Source organism: Aplidium turbinatum, chromosome 8, assembly GCF_918807975.1.
Source record: "Aplidium turbinatum chromosome 8, kaAplTurb1.1, whole genome shotgun sequence".
Taxonomy (NCBI): domain Eukaryota; kingdom Metazoa; phylum Chordata; class Ascidiacea; order Aplousobranchia; family Polyclinidae; genus Aplidium; species Aplidium turbinatum.
In genome coordinates, this window is record NC_137479.1 from 15927761 (window position 1) to 15947712 (window position 19952).

The window sequence follows — 19952 nt, forward strand, 5'->3', positions numbered from 1 at the left end:
CCCCTGTCGCTGTCTCGAGCTACAAACAGTCCAGATTTTCATTTCAGATTTATTATACAACAACTAAGCTACCGAGGTTTGACGTAAATCATAAATTTCGATTGCAAAACTAACAGTATAAACTATGACGAGGCTGAACAGATGATAAATAATAAACAAAACAACAGTGACGGGTACACAGTGAGACACAAATTCGATTGTAACTGCAGTAAGTAGGCTACTAAAGTAACCAGAAAAAAAGTATGTTGAGCTAACAGAGAAAGTCAGTTTTTTTCATATGGTTTGCAGTTGCAATGTTTTTTTATAATACAAAAATAGACATCGCTTCAACGTGAAATACTCGTCACGATCAAGTTGTCAGTTGCAGCAATGAATTACGAGCAAGACCGACTGATTACAATGCGGTCGGCCCATTAGCAGCAATCCACTTTTTTAAGGAGGTTGTCGTCCAGTCGCTTGATGGAAGAAGAATCATTGTTTTTGCTAATTTTTGTCGTAAGATGGCGTGCCAACATCGTAACTCCAGTGATAACATTTTCTCCACTTGACGCGCTGGTTTCCATGAATAAAACTCCGTAATTCTGAAAAGTAGAACATGGAAGCCCAAAGTCCAAGAAATGCGTGATTTTAATAATATCGCCTTTGGCAAAAAGTTTTTATGTCTGGTGACGTCAGACAAGAACAGCCAACATTCATAGAATAAATCTTCTGGTTTTTCAATTGAGTTTCAAAATACAAATGAGAAGCATAAACAGCTGAAATAAAAGACAGCGCGCCACAAATACCAACCACACTGATTGTTCATTTTTAGTTGGCGCAATATCCAAACTTTTAAACTAAATATCCACATAATGTCGGCTTACCGCTGCCAGTTGAGCACCTTCTGTTGGAGTGACAGCCGATAGTTCATCGTCATCCGTTCTCAGATCGACCTTGTTTCCGCAAATCAACACTGGAACGCCGTGCGGGACACCATTCTATGGGTAGAGTATACAAAAATCACCATCACCGGTTTGTCATCGCATCCAGGCCATTCATTAACTTGTGAGAATAATCAATTTATAAAGACAGGGTAGCCTATATAGGGTTATTGATTTACCGAATATCTAATTGAAAACAGAAAAAATGTAGCCCAATAATGCCGATAAAACGCCCGAGGTAGTGCAAGCGTGCTTACTGTATCTTTATTTCATCAATTTTCCCAATCGAAGTAAAACAAACGCCACCAAGTTCTGATTCTCAATCAAACCCTATAAGCTTAACTGCCATGGAAAGCAGGCTGCTGTGTCGTGGCTAGACACTTAATGTCATGCCAAAATTTAGCTGAATCGATGGCTAATTTCTCCCGGCTTCCACTTGTCCAGTGGCGGATCTTGGAAGAGGGGAGGGCGATCCCCCATAAAATAGAGAAAAGTAGCCTAACGTTATTCACGGTATGATTTGCAAGGTCGGATTAATGTAGACCTACGTATGATTGTGTTTTGTTGAAATCCCCTCCCCCCTAAGGCCACTTGCTCTTTTCTGTTGTTGCCGCAGTAGTTCTGTGGTGCATGCGATTGTAGACCTACTGTAAATGGATAGAACTAGTCTATTACAGGCGAAGATGAGTTGTTGCTTTAGCCTAGGTTTAAGCATGGACTTCTAAATAGTAGTATCTGGACTGGAAGCGCAGTGACCAACATGTGGCCAAACAGTTGGTACAACAGTGGGCCAACAGCCAAGTAACTAACCCTGTTGGCCCACTGTTGGTCAACTGTTGTACCAACTGTTTGGCCACATGTTGGTCACTGCGTTTCCAGTCCAGATACTACTATTTAGAAGTCCATGGTTTAAGCTATGTCATCAAATATGGTAGGTAGCCTAGGTTAGACTACTCACTGTGACAGTTTCCATCCAATCACGAACGTTGATGAATGACTCTTGGCAAGTAACGTCATAGAGCAGGATGACACCATCAGCCTTTCGGAAGTATGACGCAGCAATGCTCCTGAATCTCTCCTGCCCGGCGGTGTCCCATAACTGCAATGTGACGTCATCGGTGTCGCTAAGAGGTATTCGTTTGACCTGGAAGTCAACTCCTGAATAAAAAGAAAACAAGTGTAGTCAAGTTCACTTTTCATTTGCTGTTGGTTTTGCAAGGCGCTGTACCAATCAGGCCCGGATTTAGGGGGGGGGGCAGAGGGTGCAGGTGCCCCGGGCCTCCCGACTTTTGAAGGGCTCCCCTACGTGGAAAAATGTGATTTTGTGTTATTATTATTTTTTCTTTCAGCCTTTGAAGTTTCTGCAAAATGCTGTGCAGTGCTGGATTAATACTACTGTAGAGGTAGAGGTGGTCTTTCGTGCCGCAGGCGCAAACAATTTTTTTGCACGGGGCCCCCATCTGCTAAATCCGCCCTGGTACCAATGCTCAGGCAAAGTAAAAAAATGATTAAGACTTCGATACGAACGGGTCACTTGGGTCCGTTTGTCATATCAGCAATGGGCTTAAGAAAAATTACAATTTTTGTTTGTGGAATTGTAATATTTTTGTATGCTACAATTTGCTTGCTTTTGCCAAGTTGATGTATCCAGAAATTATATTTTTGTGCCTAATTAGAGCTTTGAACAATTATTGGCTACGGGTGTAAAATATAGACATGGATATAATCTTTTTTTTTTGCAATCCTTGTATAATACGAAAAAGGCTTGAATTCAGTAAGATCTCCTAATTTCACAGTAGACTAATAGAGAAAGCAGGCTATACCAGCAGAGAAATTTACCTAAAGTTGATTTTGTATAAATGCTAAAGCGATCTTGACAGAGTCGTGTTATGAAGCTTGACTTTCCGACATTGGCATCGCCGCATAATATCACTTTGTAGGTTTTGCCCTTCAATGAAATTGGAATAGGTGGTATCACCTAAAATATGAGTATCATCAGTTATAGCAATTCACACAAACAAAGATGGATTCAACAGGTAACGTTGGGAAAACAGCTCATAAATGGTCAAAACACCTGGAAAGAAATATCGCTAAATAAAGTTACTTTGATATACTTTCTAGGGGATCCGCAACATACGTAGGCTAGTCAAAACAAACCTTTTTCTTGCGCGTTTTTCTCATTCGTCTCTCTGATGGAGTGCTTGTGGTGTCATTGTCACTGAATTCGTCATCAGTGACATCATCGAGAGATAATCTTCTGTCCTTGTTGCGATACCGATTCGGCATTCTGTGGCTGCCACGAAGTGACGGCATCGAAGCGATTGAACGATTACCGCCGGAAACGCGAAGCCGCGATCCCCTGATGTGATCCCACTCAAGTTCTGAATCTACATCGTCCCTGGTCGTTCCCATGCCGCTGTCTCGCTCGAACGCACTGTTCAACCTCAACAACTGACCACCGTCCAACGACGATTTGAGAGAGATGTCCATTTCTGTGTCATCATCAACGTCGTAAGACGTCATGTTTGGTGATGTAATGTGCATGGAAGGTGATGTCATGCGCAGTCCGGGATCACACTCAGCAAGGGCATCAAGATCAAGGAAGGATGCCCGGGATGTTCTTCCGCTTGTCAAACCGTTTCTATTAGAACAATAGCAGGGTCAGTGAATATCTGGCTATTATCGTAGCAACCGATTACAAGTTACTGTACGTAGACACTTCCTTTTGATTTTAAATGATACTGGCTACTAACTACCGGTTCATTTTTGTCGTTTTTACCATTTTAACTTTTATTCAAACAATGTGACGTAGCCAGGTAGATATAGTTTTATAATAGTGCCTAATAGGTTAGCTTTTAAAAACAACATTCTGGTGGAAATGACACATTGTCCCAGAATGTTAATGTGCCCTTAGCCTTCACCTGCTTCCTTGTGCGGAGGATTGCGTTGATTGTTCACCGATGCATGACCCCGATGGTGATCTACTCAAGCGTGACATTCGACGCATGGTGGCCATATTGGTGTCCAACACCTCACGAAGATCGTCGTGTGAATATTTGAGACGCTGATTGTGGGAACTGTACGAATAAAAATTATTTATCTTCAGTCGATCTTTTTGAGATCATTTGTCAACTTGGTCGCAACAAAATGCATCAGACGTCTATTAAAAACGAGATAGTAGTTTAGCTTGAGGTAGCTTTAACAAGTTATGCTTTTTTGAACGAAAAATATCGAGTTTGAGATTGCCAACGTGATATAGTTTTGAATTTTTTTTAAAACAATTCGAAAGCCAAAATGGATGTCGCTTGATTATTTTTTAGATCAAGAACGTATAAGATCAAGTAGGCCTTAGTTACAAACATCTTCCTTAATGGTTAACCTGCACATATAGCCTACTATCAATATTCTGATTCCAAACTAAAGCTCAATTAGAGTTAGGCGTATTTACTATAATGAGTTGACTTGGTGTGTCATGTGAGCATGCTCTGTCATCGCCGTAGTCACCTCATCGCTTTCTCTGTAACAACATTTTCATTACGTTTACGCTCAACATTCTTCTGAATTCCAATTTACTAGTAGGCTAATACAGGGTGACCCAAAAAAAACGGGCCCCAACTCTAATTCGGCCCCGTTTCTTAGTGTTTCGTCTGAATGAAATGAAACTTTGGTTATAACTAGTTTATTATGTTCAAAACATCACATCAAAACACTAGGGTCTTAGGCCTTTTTTGCTCCGTTCTACAGCATATGTTCTAGATGGCCTCCATTTACCTCCGTGCATTTTTTGAGGCTCAGCACGAAGTTGTCCATGACGTTCTTACAGACTGACTTGGGAATGGCTCTCATGTTCTCCCTGATGGCTTCCTTGAGTTCCGTGATGGTTCTGGGTTTCCCTGCGTACACTCTGTCCTTAAGATAGCCCCAAAGGAAAAAATCTGGGGGCTCATGTCCGGGCTATGGGGTGCCCAGTCAAAATCAGTCTTGAGACTGATCACTCGGCCCCCGAAGTTCACTGCTGCGCCAGATTCTTCGATGAAGATTGGTCCGATGATGCCTCTGGCCAAGATTGCAGCCCATACCGTGCACTTAGGAGAGTGCAGGGGCTTGGTGGCTACTTCAGTGGGTCTGGAGGACCCTCAGGAGACATTTGTCTTGGAGTTCGCCTTTCCGTCAAGATGGAAGTGGGTTTCATCTGAGGTCCAAAGGAGGTTAAGGAAACCTGGTGTCTCCTCGATCTTCTCGAGCATCTTGACTGCCATAGCGCTCCTCTGCTTCTTTTCTGAGGCTGTAAGGGTCTGCATCGTCTGTATTCTGTATGGGTAAGCCCTGATATCGTTCACCAGCACTCTCCTGCAAGTCTCACCGGACATACCGAGAGACTGACTTCGTTTACGCACAAAGCGTTTCGGACTCTGCTGGAGAGACTCCCTCACACTTTCGACCAGCTTGGCTGTCCACTTCTTGGGACGTCCCGAGTGGCCTGGACGGTTCTTACTGGCAGCGTTGAGGTTCTCCACGGTCCCATACTTTTCGAAGGGATTCACCCAGTTCTGAATTCTGCTTTTGGATGGAGCCTTTTCACATTCGAACTGATGCATGAAATTGTGCTGGGTTTTCTTAAACGAGCTTGTTTTGTAGTAAAATTTAACACAGTGTATTATTTGTATCAGCTCCCACTGGGGTCTTGGTGCACTCACCGCTGTTGATTCTGCCATGTCCTATAAAATAAGGGCAGTCGGTGAATAAATAAAGGAGATATGACATAAAGTGTACGCAGGACCCGCTTTTTTTGGGTCACCCTGTTATGATTCACATATTTGAAGGTAAAGATAGAATATTTTTTCAACAGAGCATGGTTAGTTGTTAGGTTGTGAACACATAACCTACTTTTCATATGCCAATTTCTTTTCCTCAAGTTCCAATTTCAAGGTGGTCACTTGACTTCTTAAAAGCGCAGTGTTCGTATCTGCTTCTCCGATCTGTGTTCGCAAATTCGAATTTTCCTGAAAGAGAGACCTATTGTTACAAACGCGGATATAAAACTTTCTCAATAATTGGTGATGTGTTGTCATACAGGCTTATAGCCTACATAGATTTTCCAAGGTGGGATAAGCCGTCTAGCAGATTGTAGGTTATTAAACCGTAAAAAAGATTAACTTAGGCTATATATTTTAAGCTCAATATAGGCTAAAATATTTATATTAAAGTCTATGGCCTTTTAGTATATTTTTCAAGCATTTTCATTACAATCTATACAGTGGTTCTCAAACTTTGTCAGCTTGCGGAGCACTTTTACAAAACAAAGTTGTAATCACCGTTCCCGCATAAACAATAAACAAATAATACCACAGTATTATTAGATATCTAATGGCTTGCTTGCATTTAACTCTTGAACATATGCCTTCATGGTTCATGCCTATTTGTAAAACGAATAGGTTATATTCCAGAATTCCAAAAGCCTCGGCGGCACATCTGAGAATTTCTCGCGCATACAGTTTAAAACATTGATTTATAAGCTTACAGATGTGACATTTCGAAGCTTCTCTCGTAGTTTTTCCATTTCTCTCTCGAATGGAGAAATTCCTGAAAGTTTCTCATCAACCTGCAGACACAATAGGCATATCGTAAAAAAGTAATGTCAGCATCCATCAGACAGAATAAGTAGTTCAATCTTAAATCCTTAATGAGAGAGTGCAGACTCGACGACTTCCATTTTAGGGCTATTTTAGCGCTCGTTGCGCCATTTTAGGGCTACGGTCTTTCGCACTCTCTCATTGGATGCACACTGTACGTTTTTTTTTTTTTTTTTTTTTTTATATACGTTTTGTTTCGCATCCAAACAATAATAAATGACCATCCATCCATTCATTCAAAAGGACGAAAACCAAGCGACACGTACCGTAACAATTTGTAGCTTAGCGATTTGGACTATGAGCACTTGCTTTTTAGCTACACTTATGTGGTCATTTAGGAAGCTTATAAAACGCTAAAACAACCAAACACAAATTAACAAAAAACTAACACATATTGAGAGAAGTGGATCACATCTTATCAAACTATTAGAAATACATTTCACTAAGGCAATTTTGATGATTGACTGCTGTCTTTGGCTATCAGCCTATCACTCATATTAACGTGCAAACAACATGCAAAGGTGTTACATGAGTCTATTGTGTTGGAAATGGTTTTATAATTTATTAGCTTAAGTTATTTATATATTTCTCAATAATCTATGTGCAAACAGTGAGTGTCAATTTTCACACGGAAGCATTTAATCTTGTTAGTGATAAATGTTTAATATTATGGCTAATAATTTGTCAGAATGTACGTAGTTTATTTCACAGCAGGCCATTACACAAAAACTCCCAGTCAAGCTGGCTTACAATCTACTTTGTTGAGCAAAAACACAAATTTCTTGACTAGATATCTCTGAGCAAAAATGGCAATAAAATATTTTTTAGCAAATTGAATTGTTTGACATGTTTGCAAACTCTACTTCAACGTTATTTAAAATAAAAATGGCGCAACTTCAAAGGAACAAAATAAATCATTGAGAACCGTAAAAGACTGACCTGCTGCAATTTATCAACAGCTTCTTGTAGCTTCGATATTCTTGCTTCGTATCTTTCTCTATCGTTTTTTTGCTCTTTTTCATATTTTTCTGTCTCTTCCGAACGCACTCTTTCTTCTTTTATCTTAAGCTGATGCTCCATTTCCTCTTCAAGAAGATTTAGCTGCTCCTCACTTTGCTTGGTTACCCTGGCAACCACATCAGTAAGTCCTTCGCTTCAGCGTTGTTTTAGAGATTATGATTACAATATTCCTTTTGAAACTCAAATGTAATGCCTGCCCTGAGGCGCAGTTGACCGCCACACAAATTCGTTTATTTGCTGCTCACGAATGTACAAAACACCGTCTTAGCCTGTGTTACAATGAACCACAATGGCTCCATCATCCACAGTGTCTAAAGTGGGTGTAACAGTAGCACACTGGTATGACGCTTCAAGTCTAAAAGTAGTTAATTATTATCTTTCAGACGTTATTTGCAAGCAAACATTCCGAAACTCCCACTAGCGTCAATAAAACGCGACTTCGTTTTTATTTGATCAATTTCAAAGAAACTTGAATGTCTTCCGTCGCCCTTTTGATTTCACGACAAATATCAAAGATGAACAAAATTCTCCCATCACCTCAACGCTGCTTATCGTAAAATAACTCATTAAAAATACTGAGTGGCGATTCGAAAGCCTACTGAGCAATCCTCGGTGAGAACTGCAATCGTAGAAAGTAGGCTATATATCAATTGAATTCCGCAACCATTGCATAGCCTAGGTAAGCTTGTTTTTACAATAAAGTTGCAGCAAATTAGTTAAATACAAAATAACTTGTCCTGGGCAGAGCCTTCCATTTAAATGAGATGCATTTTGTAGTACACAAAATGCAGTCGAATCCTTTTTGTCAAGCCTGATGGGTTTGACACCTGTCAGAAGATATTTATTCTTCCCTTTTCCTGAAACCAGTTAAATCTACATTAAATTTATGAACCGTAGGCTACAGTTTTCTCACTACACGTTGTTAAGCTTAGGTTGTAAAATCGACTACCCGTACACATGATCTAAAGATTAATTTTGTATACCTGCTCTTTTGTATTAACGCTTACGTGCAACAATTACGGCGCATTTCCAGTGAAAGCGTTTAGAAAACTTGAAATGTCAAGTGGTATCGAGACCTTGGCCTCCTATTTCTATCAAGCTAAATAGACATTGGTCCAAAAGCAAACACTGATTGCTATGTTTATATTTGTGTGGATTACAATATTCAACCTGATAAGAGACGCTTCCAAATCACCAATGGATTCCTGAAGAGACTCAACATCCTTAAGAACGAAGCGCATCATTTTCTCAAATTTAGCGAGAAAATTTGGATTTTCTTCCAGATCTTTGTACAGAGCGCAGATTCGTTCATAACTGAAATAGAAACTCATGCAGAAAAATTCATTCAAGTCAGTTTGTTGATATAAAGTTCGAAAGTGTAGCAAACCTTTCATCCGGTTGTTAAAAGCTCAAAATGTGGAGAGTAGCCGACCAGGGGCACCGGAACGATTTTTGACCGGGGGGAGGGGGCAAAATCATGAAAAGGAACTTTTGTTGCTGAAAGGCCAATTTTTTTTAAAGTTTTAAGATAAGATATAGTGATAATGCTCATCTATCAGCTCATTATTGAGTAATGATATGTCCGGTAGCCTATACAAATTACTCAATAACATTATTGAGTAAGAAGTGTCCGGTATACAAATAACAATGGCACGGAAGGGCATCATGCTATGTTATAATGATGTAACCAACTGTGATACAGAATTTTGTGTCGTGAATATTATTTCGAGGCAAAAATGAAAGATTACAATTAGGCTAAAAGCGAATAGCAGAAATTGTTATATTTCAAAATGTGCAGTAGCTAACGTGACCTTAAAAGGGTACCATTGCCCCTCCTGCCCCCCATCCACAAAAAAATTGAGGGCAGGGGGCATCCGCTCCCCCTGCCCCGCTTCCGGCGCACCTGTAGCCGACCACACTAAACTGGAACCGGCATACTCAAGTTTATTAACAACTTGAATTTGCCAGTTTAGTGTAGTCGGCTACTCTCTATTCTTTGATTATTTTATCACACTACGCATCTTTTGGATTATTGGGAAATTCAAAGAAAGCTTTCAATGAAAAGTTTAGTGACGACGTTTTATTCTGGAATGTCAAAAAAGCTTGTTTACAAATGGGCAATAAAATCGTCGCGTATTAACACGGTTCGGTCAGCAGGAAACGTAACTGATGTAGAAGCATTTTAAAGATCTATCTTTTGCCTCAAGCAATATTGAAGTTAGGAGTTGTCTATAAATTGACTTTTATGGAGAATCAATCAGCCAGAAAATCAGTCCTTTTTTAAGATTTTGAAAATCAATGTAGCCATGTTTGAAATTAATGTAAAATTTGTTGGTTGAGACAACACCATCAATTCTCGAAAGAACAAATCGAGATCTCTTCAAATGCAATTTTTTTTATCTGGTCCCATGCTGGTCCTTATTTCTTAAGCACAGTATGTTGCCATGCATGCAGATAGAAATTCTACGTGGTTAGTTTATTGTTTGTGCTGACGTCAGTTTCAGTCTGAGCGCAAACGATTATGAAGTCATCACTTAAGATTATGATTTGTCAACTGAGCGCTAAAATGAGTTTGTTGATGAAATTGCAAGTGTCGTAGTGACGAGTTGATATAATGATCCTCAGTTTTTCAACTAGATTAAAATTAGCTACGTTATAAAAGCAATGACAACAAATAGTTCGTGTGAAAGATCAAACAAACACCACTCGACCATGGCATTCATGATATGGACATTCGTGGTTGACTTGATAATATTCCAACAAAGATATATTACGATGAACGGTGAACACGAAATCTTGACATGATTAGGCTATATGCTTTCATCGCATTTCCAGTAAACAAGATAGAACAACATTTTTTTGCAATAAAGGGCAATACATTCTTATTCACACGATACACCACATGTTCGGGTACATTTCGACATGGGCTTTTCGTTACTTGGAAAAACATGTTTCAAAAACTGAAAGGGCAACGGAGGCAGAGGAAAAGGACACCGACAAACCGTTATCGCCAATGGAATAAAGCCCGCACACGAAACGTATCTAATAGACTTGAAATATCAGAATTATGTCGTCGCCTTCGAACCTAATCATGATCTCACCAATCGATTGTTGATCGCGCAGCCAACAGCTGCACCGTGACGTAGAACTTTACATCTCCACGTGTCAGTCATAGACGATGAAACAGAAATAGAGATGACGTCACCACCCTTTTATAAATATCCAACATGCAGAATCCATCATTGTGATCAACACAATGTCTCAAATACTTTCAAACTGGTGTTTCTCATGAAACAAGTAAAAAAATATCAGGATTTCAAGCGTAATTGTATTTGTTTTTCTGTTTTACTGAAAAAAATCATGTGGACTATCTCCCTGTTCGTGGACAACAGAAATAGAGCCTTGCGCCTTTGCTGTGTGTCTTACTTAACCATTCGCTCATCTTTTTGAGTCTATTTGCCAAAAGAATTAAATGAACGAACTCGACTAAACTTCACTACGTCACCAGGTAACGTAAATACCGGTGGTCTGGTACGGCCACCAGATCGCAGTTCTGAGAATAATCTTTACATGCGAATATTGCTGAATGAAGAGTACACATCGTCGCTCCATGCGTTGTTTTAATGAACAAACTGGTACAACAGTAACATGCAAAGTCACTCACAATCGTCAGAAGTGTGCAATAGCGTCATAGGTAATACACACGACGTTATTATCACTCAATTGCTAAATCGGGTTTATGTATATGTAGCGTAAAAGAACATGATCGAGAACAATGGCGCATTGTATCTAACCCTCAATACGAGGAAGAAACATAATGATAATGAGCGTAAAAAATGAAGTCTGGATGCACCTCTGTAGACTGCCTGTACGACGAAGTTAACGTTTTTAGTTGCAAACAGATTTTGTGGGTGCCTTGCAATGTAAAAGCGTGATTAGTGACGAGGCATTGAACAATTCTTATAAACATTCTTTGACCATCAAATCCAAATATAACTTGACAACGCACTGACAACAAAAAATTGGTATAAGAAACATCAAAGTTAGTTGACACACAAGCACATTAGTATTGAAAAGGATATCAAGTTAAATCATTTACAATTACATGACTTCATTTGACGTCACTGATGACGACATTCTAAATTAAATTGCAAAACATGTCATGATTCAGTTTCACCTAAAGGCACAACAAAATTAACAACGAGATTTGGTGCAAAAGTTAAAGCCATTTTGTTGTATCGTTTTTGTTATAAAAAAAAGTAATACATTTATCGTGCATCGTTGTTTCGACCGCGAAATGATTTGTGCGATTTTTTCAAAGAAAGATTCTGCCCCTGCGGTTCTCACAGAAATTTAACGTGAACAAATAGCCGATCGATACAATTGCTAACAACGTCGACTCTCTTAATTTCATTTTTGAACGCATTTCAAAGATGATCAGTCAAAGACTGATGCTAAAGCGGCTCCTTTGTATTCACATTACACTAAAGATTAAATCTATACAAAAAATGCTAATACAATTTAAAAAATGCAAACACGTGAAAAAAATAGCATTTAAAGTAATACAATGCATATAAAATACCATGATATCCTACAAACGATCCTTAATAAGCTGATTAGGCTATATATATAATCAAATACTTTTTATCTAATGAGCTTAGTCATTGTTAGCCGGAAACAATGTTCACACCAACATTCCAACAAGCCATGAGCTCTACGCACTACGCAGATGTGCTCAAATCTACCGATGCCCGTTCTATGTCAACAGGTAGTGTAATTTGATTTCGAAAGAAATGCGATAGAATTTTCACTTTTTGTGCTGGAAATATCAATTCTAGTTACTCAATTTTTGCTACAAATTTTCAACAAGATCCATATAATGTAAGAAATTTTAAAATGAATTGATGCTTTTTCAGAAGTGTGATTGATATTCAACCTCCACGACAGATTGTGACAGTAAAACTTTAAGACAAAAGAAAAGTTAAAAAAGTTAACTACTTCAGAAGCGCATTAGTTGTCCCTATGCATTACTTTTGATACGACATATTTCATCTCCAACAATGCTGTAATATTCCATGAGTGAACAATAAATGTCCAACACATCTTTTTAGTACATTGAGCAAAAGAGTAAACGAGCGCACGTCGCCACTGTCTGACAATCCGATAGCAAGTCTTTTGCGAAGCATGAAACCAATTCCAAGAATAAGACGTGAAAAAAAGTTTTGGACGTCCAACTGAAACGGGATGAGTTAAGTGAGTTGGAAAAAAGCAAACAAAGCTAAAATGACATGATCCTCAATAAGGTTCATCTTCCTCTTGTTGGACGGCAGATCGAAGGCAGCATGCGAACACCATGACAAGGATTTCCAAACACGCCACCACTATGCCAGTTATTGCCAACACCAACAAGTGATCTTTTAAGTAGTTTTCCAACTTTGTGAAGCAGCCCATGTTCTCTGATCCTAAAACTCTATAAATGTTGGAAGGGTGGTCACGTTTACTGCACAGTGGAGAAGGGGATTTGCAGCAGGATGTTGGGGTTTTTAAATCATCCTTGTTCTGTTTAATATACTTGCTGCTTGACCAATCTGAATAGCTGTTCACACCACAGCAGTGAAACTCCTTCTGCATTTCATCAACCGCATCAGACAATGCTTCCTGGCCAGTTTGATTGTAATTCTTGTTAATATTTGCCATAAGATCCGACGTAAGCTCTTCTTCAATTGATTCGTGATAGACAAAAGCAAGAATTCCAGCAATGCACTCGGCAAGGAAGATTATGAGAAGGAAAACAAAATAGCATGTCAACATTCCAGTGCTCTTTCGAATAGCCCCAACGCATCCAAACACACCCGTGATAAGCACAAGTACCCCTGCAATGATGAGTAGATACACAATCGCGTAGAAATACGCTGATCCAAGCAATGCCACATATTGCATCTTTGACATCACTGTCATTATTCCGATGCCAAGGGCGCAACATCCTCCAAGAATGAAGAAGAAGTTGAACGCGATTAGCAAGCCACGCAAGCACGCGAGATCACAAATTCCCGATGATGATTTGTATTGTTCATCTTTGTCAGCTTTCTTTTGACGCACCATTTTTATTAAAACCTTAAATTGCCCTTTTTACAAAAACATTCAAATAGTAGTCACAAGATTTGTATGATGCAAGATCATAACCAACACCGATCTGTAAGTCAAACAACTACGAATAACATACTTTCTTCACATGAAATTTTCTGAAACATTGTTTTAAAAAGAGCAAAAAGCAATTTTCAAAAGTACAAAAATTACTTGATTGCACCAAACATAATAATCAATGAACAAAACGTAATTGAATTGTCGACTCAAAATAAGAATGAAAAAAATAGTTGCTTCAAGACTCTCAGTGAGATATTGTGCTATTAATTATTAACCAATTAGAGGCTGCACCAATGACACTGTAGGGCGAGTTCACTTAGGCTAAAAGAATTTCTGTGCGCTTATCCTTACAGACCGAGATATGTCACGTGTACAACATGTGTGTGAGGAGTGTTCTAATGAATGCGAGTGAGACCAGGTGCACCACCGTTGAAGAGCAAAATCGGCTATGCTGCAATGATAATGCCATGGTACAATGGATCTATTCTAGGATGGGCAATTTGAATAATTAGGATTTAAAGCTATTCTAAAATAGTTAGGTAAATCAAATCTAATTTAGAATTCGAATAGGTAACTTAGGATTCAAATCGACTTATTTGGTAGTCTAAATTGCCCACCCTAAAATGTTCCCGTTCTTTCTGATTGGGTGCCAATGAGAGCTGAGATTCAGGCTTGGCATCAATCAGCTTGAAGATGTCGTAAGATGGAGGACCATATGTTGGCATGAAAAGTGGTTGTTCGTGTAATGGTGCTGTGGCACTGCAGCTCCACTATTTTTTTGGCTCATTCTGCACGTGGTAAGAAATGTAAAACACGTCATGATTTTTCATTATTTTTAGAGATGTACCGATATATCGGTGATATCGGCCATTTTTTGCGGAATGGCCCGTTTCGGTGAGTCCGATCCCTTAACGGGGGATTTTTTCATTTTTTTTAAAAATTATTGGGTACCGTAGCCTAATTATCATTGCCGTTTTAGGGTTAGGGGTTAAAGGTTAGGAACTCACCGAATAGTAGTAGACCCCATTTTTTGAGTATCGGTATCGGCAAAATTTGGCCGATACTAAACATGTAAAAAAGGCGTTTGCTGCGGATTTTCTGCAGAAGCAAAGATATAGATTTTTTAAAGTAGTAATTAACGTCACATTGATGTAGAAAAATAACAACCTGGTCAAATTTTTGATTCCTCACACTCCCATGACTTCATGCGCGCATGCCCGGATTTAAGGGGGGGCAGAGGGTGCAGGTGCCCCGGGCCCCCCGACTTTTGAAGGGCCCCTCTACGTGGAAAAAATGTGAATTTGTGTTACTTTTTTTTCTTTCAGCCTGTGAAGTCTCTGATACAATGCTGTGCAGTGCTGAATTAATGCTAGAGACGTAGAGGTGATTTTTCGCGCCTAAAGCGTGAAAATTTTTTTTTGCACTGAGGCCCCTGATCTAAAAGTGCCCCGGGCCCTCCATCAGCTAAATCCGGCCCTGCATGCGCGCACCTTTTGGCATTGTTTGCTTACATGATTCTTTCACTCAAACAAAACGTTTTGTTTCAGCAGTTTTGCGTTGTTCGATTCTTAAGTTGTCAAGGAGACTCCACTTCTCCAATATTTATCATTTGTGTTTCTTTTTTACTTTCAGCAGAGGATAAAACCAGGCCAAGACTACCCAGGTAGCAAAAATGTATAATTTTGCATCGTTTTTACGTTGCTAAACGTTTAAAAAAAACCATGTAACTTGGTTGTTTTTAGTAAGCTGGTTCTATCAGTTTGTGATTTAATTTCCACCTTTCGTTGTAATAAACTCATCAAGCTTAAACAATGACATGGCGGAGTAAGTAGGCTCAAAATGAAAGCAATGGGTCTACAAATTCTCACTAAACTAATCAATAAATGGTCTTGTTTTGCCTAAGATGACAACTTCATTGTGAAGAAAGGAGCGTTCTTCCCGTTTATCAGCACAAGGCTGAGCACTCACTAGTACAGCGAGCTGTTGCGATTCGCTAACAATAACGGTGTAGCTTCCTTGCTAGCAATTTTGACCATCCAATCAACTATGTGTTTCTCAGCAGCCGTTTTGTAGAAGAAATTGTATCGACAAGAATTGAAATGGCTAGTGTGGAAGCTACACCGTTGTAGTTAGCGAATCGCAACTGCTCGCTGTACTAGTGAGTGCTCAACCTTGTGCTGATAGCCGGAAAGAACGCTCCTTTCTTCACAATGAGGTTGTCATCTTAGGCGCAACAAGACCATTTTAATTAGTTTAGTGAGGATTCGTAGTCCCATTGCTTTCAATATGAGCCTACTTATTCTGCCATGACATTGTTTAAGCTTGGTGAGTTTATTACAACGAAAGGTGGAAATTAAATCACAAACTGATAGAACCAGCTTACTAAAAACAACCAAGTTACACAGGTTTTTAAACGTTTAGCAACGTAAAAATGATGCAAAATTATACATTTTTGCTACCTGGGTAGTCTTGGCCTGGCAAAAGCTTTTCAACCAAACGACAAGCGCCCTTAGGTTGCACATTACTTGTCGAATAGTTTTTGTACGACTACACAAATGACTTGGTTTACATTTTACATCTTATTATCCATTATGATAGCCTATTTTGAGAGTTTGCGCAAACACAATATTGTTATATTTCTAAACATCTCGCTAACTGACATTGCGTGACAAAATAGTTGGGCAGTGGCTATTTGACCGGCGCTGGTCTTTGAATCTGAAACACTATTTGACCGTCATTACGTCATTATACAGTCACTTTTTTTCTTTTTCTCTTTCAAAGCAAAAGACGAGAAGCGCGCATATAAGTTCTAAATTCGACCATTTTATTCAACTCGATACGTGGCGCGTACGATACTTTGCTGGCTCCTATTCTAGAGGGAATGAGTTCGATACTACCCGGAAACGTTCTTTTTTTTTAACTAAATTTTGACCCGAAGTGCATTTTTGTAGTCAATTTTTAATTTGAGTTGCATTACATTTACATACCATTACCATTTTTTTAAAAGAAGCATTGTATATAACTAACTTGTTGAGAGCAAAAATGTAATGCTTTGTTCAGCAAACACGGTCACATCAATCAATCAATCAATCATTTTATTTTTCGTCATTAACGCGTCCGGGACGAAAAAGATACTAACTACAAAAATCGATATAGACCTACCAGCACGTTAATGAACGGGAAAAGGTGGCAAAACCTTGAAAGGTTTAAAACGTGCCTGAATGAAAAATTATGTAGTAGGCTATAGTTAGCACGTCCACAAACGGAAAATTACCCAGAGAAATTCTCAAATTCCAGCAAATTAAAAAAACTCTAACTTGATTACTCACATTTGAAAAGACATAAAAAATTGGGCTGTAGGCAACTCAAATTAAAAATTGACTACAAAAATGCACTTCAGGTCAAAATTTAGTTAAAAAAAAAAAGAAAGTACGCTTCCGGTTAGTATCGAACTCATTCCCTCTAGAATAGAAGCCGGCGAAGTATCGCACGCGCCACGGATCGAGTCAGATAAAATGGTCAAATTTAGAACTTATATGCGCGCTTCTCGTCTTTTGCTTTGAAAGAGAAAAAAAAGTGACTGTATAGTGACGTAATGACGGTCAAATAGTGTTTCAGATTCAAAGACCGGCGCCGGTCAAATAGCCACTGCCAAATAGTTGTCAAGATCAAGAACATATGACATGTTAAAAATCTAATCACAGTTTACTGACAGCAACACCTTAATCAACTTCAATAAATGACCATTACTACAATTTAAATCTAAATATGAACAACTGAATTCAGGAAGCAATGCTGAGATTACCACTAACAATTTCCTGTGGCACATTGTATGACCACTTATAATTTGATTTGGTGTATTTTACATATTACTAGTTATTTTATTATTCAATTTTGTCCGAACTATTGCTATCTTTTTGATTGTCGCACTAGTATAGCTACTGTATTGACTTTTGTAGCAACACATACCTTCGATTTAAAGTGACTGCTCATTGCTCAAGCAAAACACTAGGCTATGCAAGCTCAAGGTGGAGTCAAAAACCTAAAACTTTAAGCTAAAACTTGACAAAACTAGCTGTAGTTTTTTTTTTCTTTTATAGACTTAGTAAAATTGCATTACAGATTTACAGCTATTGGATAGTGTTCCATGTGCTTTGAAAAATTATGCTTTAGTAATAGAAATAGCCTGTAGGCCTATGAAATTGGTTTAGCCTACTCATATGCTAACTATAAAACAAAACTTATGGTTTCACTGAACAAAAAAGACAAATCTTTTCCCCTAATGAGTAGTGCAAAATGCTCAGGCTCTACAATTTCCAGCACAAGTGCCAAATTCAGTCTAATATTTGCACGGGAACAGTAGCACAAAAGTAGTCTAAAATTATACAAAAATTTGCACTGTACTATTCAAACTATCAGAAGGCAAGAAAGTCAGACTACTGTATACACTTTTGCTAACGATCCTAAGTACTTTCATGTGTAGCAGACAAATTTGTGGTGATTAATCTTAAGCTAACTTACTCTGTTGACCACAAAAGTATGGTAGAACAGAAACAATGAGCTGCTGAAAACTTGGTGTTGTAACGTACGTTTTGCTGCTTTCAACTGAAGCATTTAGTTGTACCTCGATCAACAACACTCATTGACGCATGACCATTAACTTATTGTAATCTACATCCAAGCAAACAGTACTGATACAGCGACTTTATTCTTTCAAAACCTATTCCAACCTAAAACGGTCTTGAACTTTGACAAGATGGCGACGCCCGATATGCTTCACTGACTGTTGAGCTCGTATTATCTGTGACGTCAGCACTAAGTTACTTGCCCGAGGAGAAATATTGAAATGGATTGGAGCGCAAGTGGAGGAATAACAAAATTGCCACTTCACTTGAACAAATGTTTGCTGAGAAGTAGGCCTACTAAAAGAACACTGCGCTAGCGTTATGGCAAACTATTCTTTTGTATCCGGGTTCTCACGCGTCGCAATTTTAAATCATCGTAATCGTAAGCCTATACAATAAAAAGATTTTCTTGTTTCACCATTTTTAAACAAAAGATATATAAATCTTGCGCCTTTTGTGAATATGACAAAACTCAAGTCTTCTTGTTTCTTTTAGTTTGAAACTATAGGTTCAAAAACTTTCAGTTGAGAAATTATTTAGTTTGCCATGTTTATTGTAAAAGCTACTGTGGAGCAAAACAACAGTCAACAAGTGTAGCCAATTGTACCGTATCTCACCACAATAAATTCAAAAACAAAAAACAAAAAAATATTTTTTCTGAATCTTATACAGAAACGTCAATTTTGTTCAAATTTTTAAGCTAACGCCGTTGTTATTTTAATTGCCTAAAACTCATCATTTCTATGTGATTCCTTTTAAGTGCGCCGGCGAGTAGTTGCTCAATTGTGTGTCAAATTATGTGTGGGATATCTATTGAATTGTGTGTCAACTGTGAGAAAAATGTCAATCAAACATCCACTTTACATGTTTAATTTTATAATTGTTTGATGGTGCTCGTTCACAATTTTTGACAGAAAACTATTTCTTATCAAATTTTAATTAAAAACAAACTCTGTTGTATTTACTCTGCTGTTGATAGCGTCGTGGGCTCGTGGCATAGCAGAACTAGCCAATATTTCACATGTTAAAATATGACAGATCATCGATGCACCGTTAAGATGTAGGCTATGACTAAAAAGCAAAATTGACCAAGAACTCACCTTGGCAAGCCAAATATTATGTGACCGACTGTGTCAGAAAATTTATCCCAAGACATAACTTTTTTCAAAGAGTTTTGACATGAAATTTCAGATTCTTCCAAAGTATTCTTCGCGTTGCCTTCCTCCGTAACTTGGAAAAAGAGATCAGCTATGACATGGAATTGCTCCAAAAATTCGTTTTTTTCGATTTTTCCGTTGCTATTTATATCAATTTTATTGAAGTTTTCTCGCAATTCATAATCTTGAAGATTTAATTCCTTGCATAACTCAGCAAACTCTTGTAAAACCAAAAATCCTTTAGAACTGCGATCACACTTGTTAAACAGAGCATATACATCAAGCTCATCCATTCTTATCAAACTTCTGTAATTCAAATCAAAACGAAATAAAGATGTTGGCTATATTAGATTAGGCCTTGTAAACTTGTATAGTCTACTTGTGAAGACAAATGTGCGCGGTTAGGCAGCCAAGTCCAATTAAATGTTAAGATGTAATTGTTTCTTCGCCTTA

At 38.5% G+C, this 19952-nt stretch overlaps 2 protein-coding genes across 2 annotated transcripts; both read right to left on the reverse strand.

The window, feature by feature from the left end:
• Positions 1–42: 42 nt before the first annotated feature.
• Positions 43–19792, reverse strand: LOC145776097 (ras and EF-hand domain-containing protein-like). Its single transcript, XM_082587503.1, has 12 exons — positions 19443–19792; positions 8744–8887; positions 7493–7679; positions 6442–6522; positions 5808–5923; positions 4369–4437; positions 3842–3997; positions 3078–3561; positions 2760–2898; positions 1879–2078; positions 864–977; positions 43–581 (listed from the first exon to the last, which is right to left on the reverse strand). Exons 1-12 carry the CDS (start codon positions 19790–19792, stop codon positions 414–416), a joined length of 2208 nt encoding a protein of 735 aa, XP_082443629.1. The 3' UTR covers positions 43–413.
• Positions 11177–13762, reverse strand: LOC145775218 (CD151 antigen-like). The gene has a single exon (XM_082586469.1). The coding sequence runs from the start codon at positions 13673–13675 to the stop codon at positions 12869–12871; it is 807 nt and encodes a 268-aa protein (XP_082442595.1). The 5' UTR covers positions 13676–13762; the 3' UTR covers positions 11177–12868.
• Positions 19793–19952: the final 160 nt, after the last annotated feature.

Excerpts from the sequence above, each read along its gene's own strand:
- LOC145776097 (XM_082587503.1), bottom strand. The coding sequence starts at position 19,792 with ATGGATGAGCTTGATGTATATGCTCTGTTTAACAAGTGTGATCGCAGT. Across the intron at positions 7,680-8,743 it reads TTGGAAGCGTCTCTTATCAG|GGTAACCAAGCAAAGTGAGG; the intron begins GTTGAATATTGT and ends TGTGGTTGCCAG. Across the intron at positions 5,924-6,441 it reads AGCTTCGAAATGTCACATCT|GAAAATTCGAATTTGCGAAC; the intron begins GTAAGCTTATAA and ends TCTCTCTTTCAG.
- LOC145775218 (XM_082586469.1), bottom strand. The coding sequence starts at position 13,675 with ATGGTGCGTCAAAAGAAAGCTGACAAAGATGAACAATACAAATCATCA.